The following is a 13824-nucleotide window of genomic DNA, read 5'->3' as shown; positions in this document are numbered from 1 at the left end:
ACTGCCGGCCGCCTCCGCATTGTGGCAACTGCCTTGAACATTTGTGCGCCGTTCTTCAGTTTCTCTACTTTCTTAGCCTTCAGGTCCAGTTCTGCCTCAGCACGGTCTAGGCACAGCTTCCGCACCTTGTGTTGAATTCGGTTACGTTTTGTTTTGAGAGATTCTCTCTTCTTGTCGTCAGTGACGAATGTCAGCTGTATGCGAAGCTGCCTCTGCTCCTTCGATAGGGCTTCCAGTGCTGCATCATCGTATTTTTGGTGTTTTTTTTCTCTTGGCGTATCCCACAGTTGTTGCTGCTGCACTGTGAATGTGTTTTTGTATAGCGTTCCAGTTCTCCTGCACGTCGTCTCCTGCCTCCCAGTAGGCCCTGCAAGTGTATTGACACTGGGCTGTCTGCTTATGCTCCGTTTGTGCGTCTGGCTGCCCAAGACACCATACACTCTCGATATCTCTAGGTTTGCGATTACAATTCTATGATCTGAGTAAGTCTCCATCCCGCCGTAGCTCCTGCAGTTCTTCAAGAGACGTTTCTGTGACTCACGGCAAATAATATAATCAATCTGATTGTACACAGGGACTTTTTGGTCTGCTGCTTTGTCTCTCCTTCAGCCAGTCCAGGTCGTAATATTCCTGGCAGGATGCTTGAACGTAGTATTGGCCAGGTAGAGGTGACTAGTTTCACAGAAGTTGACCAATGTGTCCCCAGTGAAATTTCGTCTGCCTCTACCATGGGATCCCAAACAGTTCGCATTTCTGCAAGGTTTATTGCTATACTGTATTCAAAAGTTCCATTATTTTCTTGCCTTTGCCGGTTCGTGCGCGAGCACTCGCGTACGACAAGAATGTTAGAGAATTTTCGTTCGTTCGTTAACATCAAGAACGTTTTATGTTCGTTTCAGCCCTAACATTAATATCAAATTCAAATAGTTGTATTGCAGGGTGTCGTTGCCTCCTCCATGATCCATCATCGACCCCAGTGTGTATGCCTGTAGTTGCAGTGACTCCATGTGAGGGTGTGGCAGAATAATAGTTCGCTACTACACTCTGGTTGCAGTTCTAGTGTTGCATACTCTGATAGACGCATTGCTTGTAAATAAGAGAGGAGAGATTTGGATATCGTGCGCGATCCCGGCCAAGGAGTTGTGAGATGGATTTCCTCACCAACTTTTCACTCACAATGATGTAGTATCGTTTGAGAGATCTCCAGAACATAAAATGCATTGCGAAAGAAGAACAATATGAAAACCGAACACCAAACGGCAACCAAACAACACCAGAAGTCAGTGCCAGAAGATGCACACTAAACTCCCAACTACCACTAAACTCCAAAGCCATCACCATGCAGGTGCCGCCGAAGCGGATACGCGAATGCAGAGGTTCGGCTCGCATTATTTTGGCGTGGCGAAATCCAAACTTTCCGCCGAAGCGTAAGTACCGCTTTGGTGGCGCCGCCAAAAAGTGCATGTGTGACCCTGGCCTTATGAGCCACTCTGATCAACTCAGGGAGTGTGTGTATAACTTCTACAGTGTGTCTACAGTATGTGTTGAAAACATTACTTCGAAGTACACCTTATGCCCCAGGTCCACACACGTGTAGTTTTTGGAGGAACGCATGAATGCCAGTATGTGGGTTGAATGGAAGCAAGGATATGGAGCCTTGAGGCGACATTAAAAAAAGTGATTCAGCCTGGAAAGACACCTGACAGAATGACATTTTTGTGTTCTACTGACGTCTCTGTGCGCATGGGACCAAGTAAACACTGCGATAGAGTGTGTTTTAGCGAAAATTAAGCTATTGCGGATTATGTTATAGTGAGGAAATTTTGTACAGAAGTTTCGGCAGGGACACTTGCGTTTCGTACGTCATGTTGAGGTTTATTTTATCGTGAGAGTCGATAGCAAGGTCTGATGTGTGGTAATATACAAGCTGTCTGGATGAGTGTGGGGGGGGGGGGCAACTCCCTTGAAATATACATGTTGTTGTTTGCCATTGCAAGCCAGAGGCTTGTGCAGAAATTTGACGAGGGGTCCTGCCCCAATTTTTTTTTTAATTTATGCTCACGGCTGCATATCCTCGCTTCCATTCAATGCAAAATACCGGCATTTGTGCATTCTTCCAACACTTCAGTCGTGTGACTTGGTACCACAGGTGTACCTTATTTTTCGGAGTATAGTGCGCACCTTTGTATAACGCGCACCCCCAATCTTCGTTGGGGATGCGCACTTCAATCTTCATTGAAGTACATGCATTTCATATTCGGAGCATAGTGCGCACCTGCGATTTAGGGCCTAAATAGCACATCTAAAGTGCGCACTATACTCCGGAAAATACGGTACTTCAAAGTACGTAGCCAGCAATCACTTGTCCTCGAGTACATTGAAAATCAACATATTTTTTCAGCATCACTTTTTAACGAGGACGCGGCAAAGTTGGATGAACAAAGCATAGATGAAGACGATCATCCTGCCCACTTCACCATCATCTGCCATAGGTACGAGGCGAAACAACTAAAAAATTCAGAAGAAAAATGTACGCCCACCGACGCGCTGATTTTGGTCTAAGAATATTCTGTTACCATTAAAATGTACGAGGAGCATTCAAAAATCAGCTACAGACGTACCTTGTTGCACCCTACTCCTTTTTCAAGGAACAAAAATCGTCTGTCCACTTGCAAACCGGGAACCAGCTGCTCCTCGGGGCGCAGGTTATGTTCACCAAGGGCGCAGAGCAGCATCCGTTCCAGAAAAACAGCTAAATTTGAAGGAAGTTGCTTGCTTGAGTACGTGAGTAACAAATTGTATTCTTTCCAAATCCACTTTGGAGTGAACCTTGTCGAACGTTCTAATATTTGCTTCACCCCAAAGCAGTATGTAGGGAATTTAACGCCTTTTCCACATGATTATCATCAGAAATCATTATTACACTGAAAGTGAAATACTACATGGTGCCATACAGTAAACATTACTTCATCTAAAACTAATATGGGAAACACTGACATCCTAAAGATTGCAAATCATGAAGGCGTCATAACATGGCAGCGTGGAGTCATGTGAAGCATGGAGGTAATTACATCGTGCAGTCCCTTGTTTGCACACCGCGTCATTATGTTTCTGTGGCAGATTTTATTACGAGAAACTACGAAATTTGAGAACAGATTACTGTATTACATAGGTGGCTGCAGTCCCAGCTGTGGTGGTGAAACCGGAGTATTTCCGCCGACCTGAGGTCTCGGATTCAGCGACACTTCAGTGCAACAAAAACGGAAGGTGAAAATGGAAAAGGAATGGAAAGATGGTATTTGTAGTAGAATAATACGATTGAGCCAGTGTGAAAGCGGACAGAGTGTTCAAGAAGGGTTTAGAGGGCATCTGTGGCTGAGAGCCAGTATCGACTACGGGAGACTTTTAGCCGTCTTCCTTGCATGCCTGCACTCCGTTCTACATGGGAAGGTTGCGTAGCAACTGCACTTGGAGTATCATGATGGTCATATTGAAGGGCATGTGTTTGGGTTATGCTGAGCTCACTGACCTTTTCAGATTGAGCACTCTGGCAAGGTACATTCGGGCCTGGTTTAAATCTGGCTTTGGAAAATGTATTTCTTATTGCGATCTGGCTCGGCCTTTCCCTGTGCTGCGCTGATGAGTCCAGAAAAGAGGAAAGAGTTCTTTCCGTGAATTGAGTACTATTGTGTGTACACATATGTGTGTGTATTTGTGTGTGTATGTGTGTGTGTATGTGTGTATGTGTGTGTGTATGTATGTGTGTGTGTGTGCTTGTGTGTGTGTGTGTGTGTGTGTGTGTGTGTGTGTGTGTGTGTGTGTGTGTGTGTGTGTGTGTGTCTGTGTGTGTGTGTGCATGTGCGTGTGTATGTGTGTGTTTGTGTGTGTGTGTGTGTGTGTGTGTGTGTGTGTGTATGTGTGTGTGTGTGTGTGTGTGTGTGTGTGTGTGTGTACTCGTATGCTCGTGTGTGAACATCAACATTCTATCCCCATGATAATGTACAGCCTGGCAGAATCGTACTACTGTCACTCCCACAACAATGGTTTTCAACTACACTGATCAGAGATATGATATACAATGTAATACTGTGGGTTCATCAGGTATGAATGTCACTTGGACATCCACTTTAGATCTTAAAACAAAGATGGTGAACACAATGAATGGAATATCTCAAAATGGACTGTTGGAATACGTGAACTCTACTTTCAGCTTCATGGGAAATGATTCCAGTATTATGCTTACCAGAGATAACCCAGCTGGTGTGCGGTTCAATGTGACATGCACTACAGCATACAACACCAGTTTTAATTGTACATTTGCCGTAAATACTTCTGGAAGTGATAAGCAGGTACCCCAGGATATACTGGACCGATGTGATAGAGCAGTCAAGTCTTTGTCAACAACGTACTCCATCAGCATTCAAGGTAAGAGACACATGTCCATATAACTTAACAAAGTGCAATGAACGTCTGGTCTCGCAGGACCTATTGCACAGACTTGGTATTGTCTTTCAGCCTTTGTCAACAACACAACCCATCATGGTGAAAGGCAACAAAGGTTTGTTTTCTTTGTTGCCCGCGGCGCAGTTAACGCAGAATTATCTGTCCGTGCAGTGAACTCGCGACCAAGCAGACAATGCATACCTGCCAAGTAACCAGATTTTTTCAGGATTATACCGCAATTTTGGATGAACTCCCGTGATCCCGAAATTCCTGTCGGTTATCCCGATATTCACTGTACAAGAAACAAGCGTGATATTGTACTTGGAGCACTTCACATGACTTATCACAGGCCAGTAGTTGTCCTTATTGATTCCGGACCACCATAGCCTGCAGTACCAGTGCTCCTTCCATAAACAGTCCCTGAAAAACCTCCATTTTTGAGTCTTGAACATGCGTCAGTGTGATCCGATGATCACCATCAATCATCTATTATCGAAATGTTGGTGCCATCAAAAGTGGGAAAAGGTTTTTTTGGAAAAATACGACATACTGTAAATATATGTTGGACTCAGTAGAGCGTCCAGCCCCTATATGATGTCCAACCCCTATATAGAGTCCATTGGTCCAAAATCCACTGTACAGAGTCCAAACTTGGAATCAACTGTGAGCTCAAAGTTTAGATGGACATCACTCCCTGCATAGAGTCCAGCCAATTGGCTTCACCCCTATATAGAGTCCATTGGTCCAAAATCAACTGTATGGAGTCCAAACTTTGAAATTAACTATAAGGAGTCTTTATGTGGACAACACTCCCTGTAAAAAGTCCAGCCAATTAGGCATCCCCTATCCAGAGTTCGAATTTAGACAAAGGATCTGCTGAAGCAGTGAATATTAACCAGAAAATGGCCTCTCCCTTTAATCCTTTACATCATTCACTTCTCAAGATAAAAAATAAGTATTCAGGCGCCACTGCAGCCACTTCATTACATGAAAAACCCTACAAACACCATCCTCAAATCAAGTGGTCTTTTCGCAGACACTGCAAATTACAATATCTCAATCATGTAGTGTTGCCAAATTATTGTGCACGCACACACATGCACATACCCACACAACGCCAAGAAAATACGTAGAAAAAAACCAAGAATCGAAAGAGAATAACGGAGAGCCAAGGATTAATTACTTGTTTTCAAATTATTGTGCACGCGCACACACACAAACACACACACACGCAAACTTATACAACGCCAGGAAAACACCAAGAAAAGAGTAGAGACACAATACACACGCAACTCCAACAGCCATGCAAACGTCCACCCATTTACAAGTAAAGTCAAGAGGAATAACAAATAATTATACGAAACGAATGCATACATGGGCGGATGCGCGCACGTTTACATACGTGTAGTAGCGTAGGAGAGTAACATAGTGCAGTAGTCAGCATAATACTAGGACATGCTGAGAGTGCAATAGCAAGCTTCACCATTGCTCATGGCCATTGCTCATGGCCATGCAAATGTTCAGCAGCACTCAGTTCCGCAATCTTCTGAAGATCAGCACACCTGCAACAAATAGATAGCACAAGGATACGCGTATTACCGTAATGATGCATGGAAGCACACAACTACCAAGTTCTCAACGAATGTAATGCTCAATGAAAATCCATCCACTCAAAGACCTGTGAACAGGTGACGGTGGGGACAATAATCTATTAGTAATACGGAATACTGTAAGACATGTATAATATTACGAGGAAGCAAATCTAACGTTTTAACGGATATTTCTTTGTTATAATAAGATCCGTTGAGGCCGTACTGATTCATATTATGCTGTGTGTGGATATGGCAGAATATTGCAAGATCGTTAACATATCTTCTCGTTAACCTATGAATTTTGGACAATCGTTAAATTTGCGACTCGTTATAATAACATGTCTTACAGTAAGATCGTTTGTGCGCACTCAAGATGCACAGACACACCACCATACATGTAGTGTACACAGTGTTTCACTTCACTGCAACTAAATTGAAATGAGATGATTTGAACAATCTGTACAGCGTTGCCGTCAGTCAGTCTTCCCCAAGATGGAAATGCAATGATTTGTTGTCACGGGGCAGTTTCACTGACACAATGTCATGTTTGTGACATCAAAACGGTTACTTCATGGAATACGAGTACATGTATTAGCTTGAGAAGCTTTTTCTTGTCATCGGCATACGAGAAATCCTCCTCCTACTACTACTACTACTACTACTACTAGTACACTGGCACTGCGTTTGTGGATCCCATTGTATTTGACATCATACTAGAGCCTAGTAGAGGAAGAGTGTCGTGAAGTTCACATAATTATCACAGGGATAAAAATACATTTCTCATGAAATAATATAATAATTGATGATAGCTAGACGATCGTATGCGTATACAATTGATGCAACATCCTTGCAGTCCTTGAGGACTATTACGAAGTGGTTGATTACTTTTAGGGCATTCATTCAAGCAACATCAAACAAACGCGATACGATCCTTGAAAATGGAAAACAATTCAAGCATAACGACAGAACAGCAGACCAATCGAAATGAGTAAAAGCTTCCTTACCTCAGTCATCGTCCTGCCATGTAGTTGGACAGCCTTTTGACACGGTGGTACAGGCAGCTCTTGTCCAGTCAAACAGGGTATCCTTGTGGCGTCGAACGAAAGAGAGTGTCAGTGTATCTGACTCGTCAGATTAGAACTGTGCTGAACTTTTCTCGTTCTCCGCTTTCTGCTTTCATCCCTCGCTCTGATGAAACCGTTCAAACGCCTTACTGGCAGCAATGGCCAGCCAAACAGGGGATCCTTGTGGCGTCGAACGAAAGAGAGTGTCAGTGTACCTGACTCGTCAGATTTGAACTGTGCTGAACGTTTCTCGTTCTGCAATTTCTGCTTTCATCCCGCGCACTGATGAAACGTCTTCAGAGAACCACAAGACGCAGCCATGGCTGAAGTGAAGAAAGGAATGCGCTGCCACGAGGCAAGCAAAACTGAAAAGGTGTTTGTTCTCTTCAGTTTCGGTCACAACACACAGAACGGCGTGACTGGATAAACTGGACTCCTGGACCGTGAATAGGGGACTTGTAGAAAAAGTGTACTCCTTATAGGGGATTGCGCGGCAGGATGAAGCTGATCAAAACTGAGTGGACTCCTGGACTCTGTATAGTGGATTTTGGACCAATGGACTCTATATGGTGCTCTACATCATATAGTGCATGGACTCTATACTGAGTCCTACATATACAAATATTCGGCAGCTATTTAATTTCGGCTATATTCGGCACCATCCCAAAACGCCTAAATTAAAACGCCGATGAAAATTTTCTCAGCATCTGTCGCACTATACCATGCCCTCTACCCCACGCCGAAAATAAATCGCCGCCGAAATGTCAAAAATCGTGAAGTGCCGAAATTTTGCAGTGCCGAAATTTTGTATATTTACAGTATCCCGAAAAACCAAGGCAAATCCCGGGATTTTGCCATAGCGATCCAGAAAAAGCACTCTCGTAATTGGCTGGTATGACAATGCCAGAAGTGGTTTGCGAAGAAGGCAAGGGCCAGGGCATCGCGGTCACTGGCGTCATAGTTACGCTCCGCGTTCGTCATTATTCAGCCGCCAAACGCAATGGCGCGTTACACCTGGTCCTGTACCTGGCTCAGTACACCACCAATGGACACTTTAGAGGCATGTGTGTCCAGATAGAAGGGGCCGGCATCCCGGAATGCCATAACCGGAGCACTCGATAGCGCAGACTTCAGGGCGCGGAAGGAAGCATCACAAGCTTTCCTCCAGACAAACTGCGTATTCTTACCTGTGAGAGCCGTCAGTGGGGCTGACCGCTGCGCAAACGCATGGATGAATCTGCGGCGATAGCCCGAGACACCAAGGAACGACCTGACCGCAGGGACAGAATTCCGCATCTTCCACGCAAGAATCACTTGAAGTGAATCAGCTGGTTTCCGGCTGTCACCTTCGGATCAAACTTGAAACCGTGCTTTTTTCGGTGATACGTGATTTCTTTGGAGCAGGAAAAAAACCTTCCGACACGACAAGATGTAACAAAGACCTACCACGCAACAAAACACACACGAATCAAGTGTCACCTGTCGGGCAGTGCTAGTTGTCTTGATATTTTCTCTCTTTTCTTTTCGCTTCGTTTTTGTCACTTATTGAATTTCCACGCTTTTTTCCGTGTCACTTCTACACATAATGGGAGTGATATATTTCTGAACTTCCTTCCCTTACAGTTGTAGTCTTTTAGCTTATTTCCATCATTCCCAGTATTATTTTGACAAGAAGGGAACAAAAACGTTCAAAACTTTTGTTGTCCCTGCCCTTCTGGCACGTGTGTGCCCATTTTGGCACGTTGGTGCGGACCGCGCGCGGACTGCGCCGGTTGGAGATTATCGTACATGTTCTTGTTGTTGTGCGCATGCTTATCGAGCGCATTCTGGTTGTTTTGGGTGCTTTCTTCCTGAGACTCTTAATCTCAGGGTCGTGAGTTCGAGCCCCACGTTGGGCGCCAATTGTCGTCGGGGGGTTTTATTCCCTCGCACGATAGCCCTTCCGATTACTCTCTTATTCGTACATCACACGTACGCCACACTCAGAGGACAGATTATCATTGTTGTTCCAAGGAGAGTCTCAGGAAGAAAGCACCCAAAACAACCAGAATGCGCACGATAAGCATGCGCACAACAACAAGAACATGTACGATAATCTCCAACCGGCGCAGTCCGCGCGCGGTCCGCACCAACGTGCCAAAAGGGGCACACACGTGCCAAAAGGGCAGGGACAACACCGTGTCGATGATCCGGTGATGCTACGTCGCCCAGAGCGGAGTCAGAAGCTCATGACGCCATATGAGAGTGGCTGGACGGTGCTGAAGATAGTCTCGCCATCGACCCTGGTGATCCAGCATGCTGACGGCAGAGAGAAGGTCGTGAACGTTGATATCGTCAAGCCTGGACACGCCCAGCAGGTAGATGGAACACTAGATGATGGTAACCATGATGCTGCCGAAGATCGCCCAGAGCCAGCTGCCTGTGATAATGTGGTGAGCATCGAGTTTGCGGCTGACATGCCGACTCAGCGCTACGATCTCCGAGGCCCTGGTAATCGACGACAGCCAGCTAGATACAGTGGATGATCAATGGCACCTAGGGGAGTGGTGTTATGGACTGCTATATTAGGTGCCTGATGACTCTTGTGTCACAATATATGTTGCTATGCATGCTGTGTACACGCTCACCCATGCGCGCGCCTCTGCTTTATGTGTACACCTCTCATGCTGTTCATGTGTCTAGCAACGTGCTTAGCTGCGCTGCATATACGTCATGTCGCCGGAATGCATACCTTCCATTGTTTTTGTCGCCTTTCAGTTTTTCTTAGTTTTTGTCAGCTGTGTAGCTGCACTCCTTTCTCAGATTGCATGCCCGTCTTTCTGTACTTCAGTAGTTGATTCGATCCTTTAGTTCAGTGTGTTTCAGTCTGGTACTTCTATGTCTCTTCCAATTCTCTTGTAAATAATTCATTCCCTAATCCAAAGTGTTGCGTTAGTGCTGGCTGGTCGAACGTGGGTTCCACTACACGCGCGTATTCTAATGACACTTGGGGAAGACAACCAGAGGATAGTCCTCTATCTGGGAAAATATCGATCTAAGCTGGGAAAAAATCGGGAAGGGCTTCTCGGAGCCGAGTTTGTCAGCGACGACACAAGGAGTATTCCAGAACGAAGCCAAAGTCGTACGACATAGAACAAATGTTTCTTGAAGGAAAGGCAGTCATGTGAAGTACGAGGGGAAGCTTGAAACAAGATGCAGATGATCAGCGTGTTCCCCGGGCTGTCCGGGCTGACTAGTCTCCAAAATCCAGGGGAAACCATGGCCTACTCGTGTTCTGACGATTTGAAAATTCAAATTTTCTTGCCATTGAAGCCCAATCGAGACTTTCGGCAGCCATATTGTTAAGTGGCGTGAAATCGCACAAAAAAAAACAGCCGTGCGCTGTCGACAGCCCATTTCTGCTGTCGACTGCAGTCGACCAGCAAAAAATGCAGTTCCAGTGCCGCTGTCAACTTCCGTCGACAGGCCAACTTCGCCCAGTTTGGGCCACGACTTCTGCCCTTTTTCAGGGTGCAGTCAGACCTCGCTTATCCGGTCTTCTTTATTCCGGATCCCTCGCCATCCAGAAGAATATCGCTGGTGACCGATTTACAGCACATGTTATGCACACATACAGTATGTGTAGTCGATTATCCGGTTCCCTCGCCTATCCGGATATTTTGTGGAAACGGATGTGTGCTGTTAGGCGAGGTCTGACTGTATTGGAGATGTTTAGCTGCCGTATAGGGTAACTGGGCCCTGGAAGAGGTCAATACCCATTGAAATACGCTGCCAGGAGTATCGGTTGTCATTTGGAAAAAAAAGAACGAACCAGCGTCGTTGAAAATGCGTTCCGATTTTTAGCAGAGCGGCGCGAGAAATCGGTTCCCACGCACTTCCACCTCGCTGAGTCGGTGTGATTATTTTTCTCTTTCCCGTCAACTTTCATTGCACGGAGCATAGAATTTGGTTCAGACCTGATGCCTAGCTATTACCCAAGACTCCAGGCGGCTATCCATTGCGATAGCCGGTTGGGGTCACGGGTAGAGACAACCAAACTACGGGTTCCTCACGAACGCATTTTGCATGAGGCTACAAACTTGACGGAAACAGTGCTGGCTGCGCTCGTTAGGGTCCAGAACAACCTAAGAACTAAAATGTTGCAATGGCGACCACCACGGTCAAGGGACACTACAGGTATGTCAGCTACAACACAATTATATGTAATATTATTCTTTCCACAATGACATCTACCTCAAAACCGAACGATCTACTGCAAGCTGATGCAAAAGTGCATTACATACGCGAACGCCTAGCTTGTCAACGGAACAGGGAAGCGCTAGCTTGTCAACGGAACAGGGAAGCGCTTCATTCTCCGAAGTTGAAAAGATGAGTTTGGACTGCTAATAATTAGGAGAACAAAGGACCACCATGTCGGCAAAACAATCCGTGGCTGTACAGCGACCCAATCTGCTTCACGAAACGACTTACGATCATTCCCCGAGTGTTCTGCAAGCAACAAGAATTGCGTCCGCAGTGACAGGACGAAAGTCTCTCGCAAACTGACGTCCTGTTGCCACGAAGACAGGGAAGCTTCAGCAAGCACTGTCTTCTGCTTCAAGTGTTGTAGCTCTCCGGTCCACTGGCAGATCTTTCAATCCCACCGAACGGAAAACAGGACCTGCTTCTCTCTCCAAAACAACAACTAACTTTACTTCTTAACCCTTTACCGTTTTAGGTATTTGTACAGCAAAAACCGACCGTCACTGTTCATGCCGTAACTTTTTTATTTTTCACTTTTATTATGTACAAAATGGGGTGATTCTGAAAGTAAAAACCCTCAGGAATGCGATGCAACAACTTTCAAGTCCAGAAAACGAACACAGATCTCACTATTTAGCACTAATAATTATTTGGATTTATTGCCGATCGGGCAAACTGTTGCAATATGCAATAAATCAGATCCTTGCACTGGACTGGCTCCCTCAGGTAAGTGGATACCAGGTTCGTTCTCTGGGTGGAATGCAGGAGTGTTACCAGTCACAGCGGTGTCAGCATTGTCCCGAGTATTGCAAATATCGACTAGTGCAGGTTGCACCGCTGGCTATACATAGTACCTGTACACCACGACCTCTACCGTGACGACGGCCTATTCCAAGGCTGAATCCTCTCTCTCTGCCACGTCCCCTTCCACCATTAGTGGCACTCATCTCAGCGACACTGTCGTCGTCTGTGACATCCATGGCACTCTTACTGGCGCTGCTTTCACTCGCCATGTCATCGTCGCGGTCGTTGTCAGAATAAATATTTTCAACAGGATTGTCTGGCTCGACAAACTCATATTTGCTGGAAGAGGCAGCGACAGAGTTGTCAGGAAGGGTCTCCAGAAGCGAAAGAGCTTGCTCCGCGTCCATGGCTTGCACAGCAGGGCAGACAGTCGTGAGGCCAGCTCAAGCAAAGTCGAAATAATCTGCAGGCAATACCAAAAGTCGCAGGGTACGCACTTTTCCCCAAGCGCATTTTTCAAGTCGCGATTTTCGCGATTTTATATATTGCATCACACAACAAAATTGTCGGCACCCTCTGCGCGTACATCTTGGCTACCAGTAGGGAAAATCCCAGCTCTCTGCGGTGAACCAGTCCAGCGCTGTGCGCATAGAAGTCATCGACCGCGAGCGGTCGAAATTTGTACGTACAAACGGTTTAACTGGCTACACAGGGTGTATGTAGTACATGCGGCGCACGGCGCACTTTCACATGACATGACTTGTTGCACAGCGGCTGACGCTAGAGCACGCGGCACGCTTGTACTTCGGATTTTGCGATTTTTTCGAGGGCAATGGCTTCCTTTATGAGTTGTCTACCTGCGATGTATACTTTAGAAAACGATATTCAGTACAGAATGTACCAAAAATCCATGAAAGGTTGGCTTTTCGATGTTTGAACTGGAGGTAAAAAGTACCCTGGCGCTGGGGGTGCACAGCTCAGCTGACAACCTGGCATTGAGTGCATTGTCGCTGGAGCGGTCAGCTGGCAGTGAAAGGAATATCTCGTCCAGTATCTCTTCCAAGCAAACAAATATTCACATTTTACCAGATTGTGAGTTGCCTTTGGAGTGAGCAACTTGTCAGCGCCTTGTAGGTTTGGCCTGGTCCCATAGCTCAGATTGTTAGAGCATTGTTCATGACAAGCAAGGTCCCGAGTTCAAGTCCTCGCGTGGGGTTGGCAATGTCAATGGAGGATGCCACCTGAAGCCGAAGCCCATCTTCACGAGATTGAAGGTAACATAGGACTTTTTTACTTCTCCACTCCAGGTTGCATGTTGGAATGCAATGACACTAACGTGGTGGATTGTAATCATGTACCAGCAGTGATGTCAACTTGAAGTTTTGCTTCGTCATAGCTTGAGAATTGATTTCAAGGTTCTTAGGTCGTTATTGGCTTTGGATGGCTCGCGTAGTTGCGATCTACATTGTCGGTTTTGAGTAGTTTGTTTCCATCTGTGTTTTTCTGTCTATAACGCGTGCGCTTGTGTGCTGGTATGTGTGTGCTTTTCTCTGTGTGCGTGCATTTTTTGCTCTATTCTATGTTGCAGAATCTCCATCTGCTACCCCGGGTACGTTCTAATCTGTCGTTTGCCTTGCTCTGCACTTGCACTGAATGCACCAATCACTGCACCGAGTTTGAGAACGCGTTATAACCACTTTATGTATTGTGTGGTTCCCATTGTATTTGATCATTATCAT

The 13824-nt window shown here is 45.8% G+C and overlaps 1 protein-coding gene across 4 annotated transcripts in view; it reads left to right on the top strand.

The window, feature by feature from the left end:
- The window catches only part of LOC135811926 (uncharacterized), a 195015-nt gene that overhangs the window by 163841 nt on the left and 17350 nt on the right, over nucleotides 1–13824 (top strand). For all 4 annotated transcript variants that reach the window (XM_065325190.1, XM_065325189.1, XM_065325192.1 and 1 more), the window contains exon 8: nucleotides 13674–13694. In XM_065325190.1, coding sequence (XP_065181262.1) covers nucleotides 13674–13694 — 21 coding nt within the window. The remainder of the gene's footprint in view (nucleotides 1–13673; nucleotides 13695–13824) is intronic.

The sequence above is a fragment of the Sycon ciliatum genome, chromosome 3 (assembly GCF_964019385.1).
Source record: "Sycon ciliatum chromosome 3, ocSycCili1.1, whole genome shotgun sequence".
NCBI classification, from domain to species: domain Eukaryota; kingdom Metazoa; phylum Porifera; class Calcarea; order Leucosolenida; family Sycettidae; genus Sycon; species Sycon ciliatum.
The sequence above is the reverse complement of the archived record's forward strand: the minus strand, read 5'-3'. Positions and strand labels throughout refer to the sequence as shown.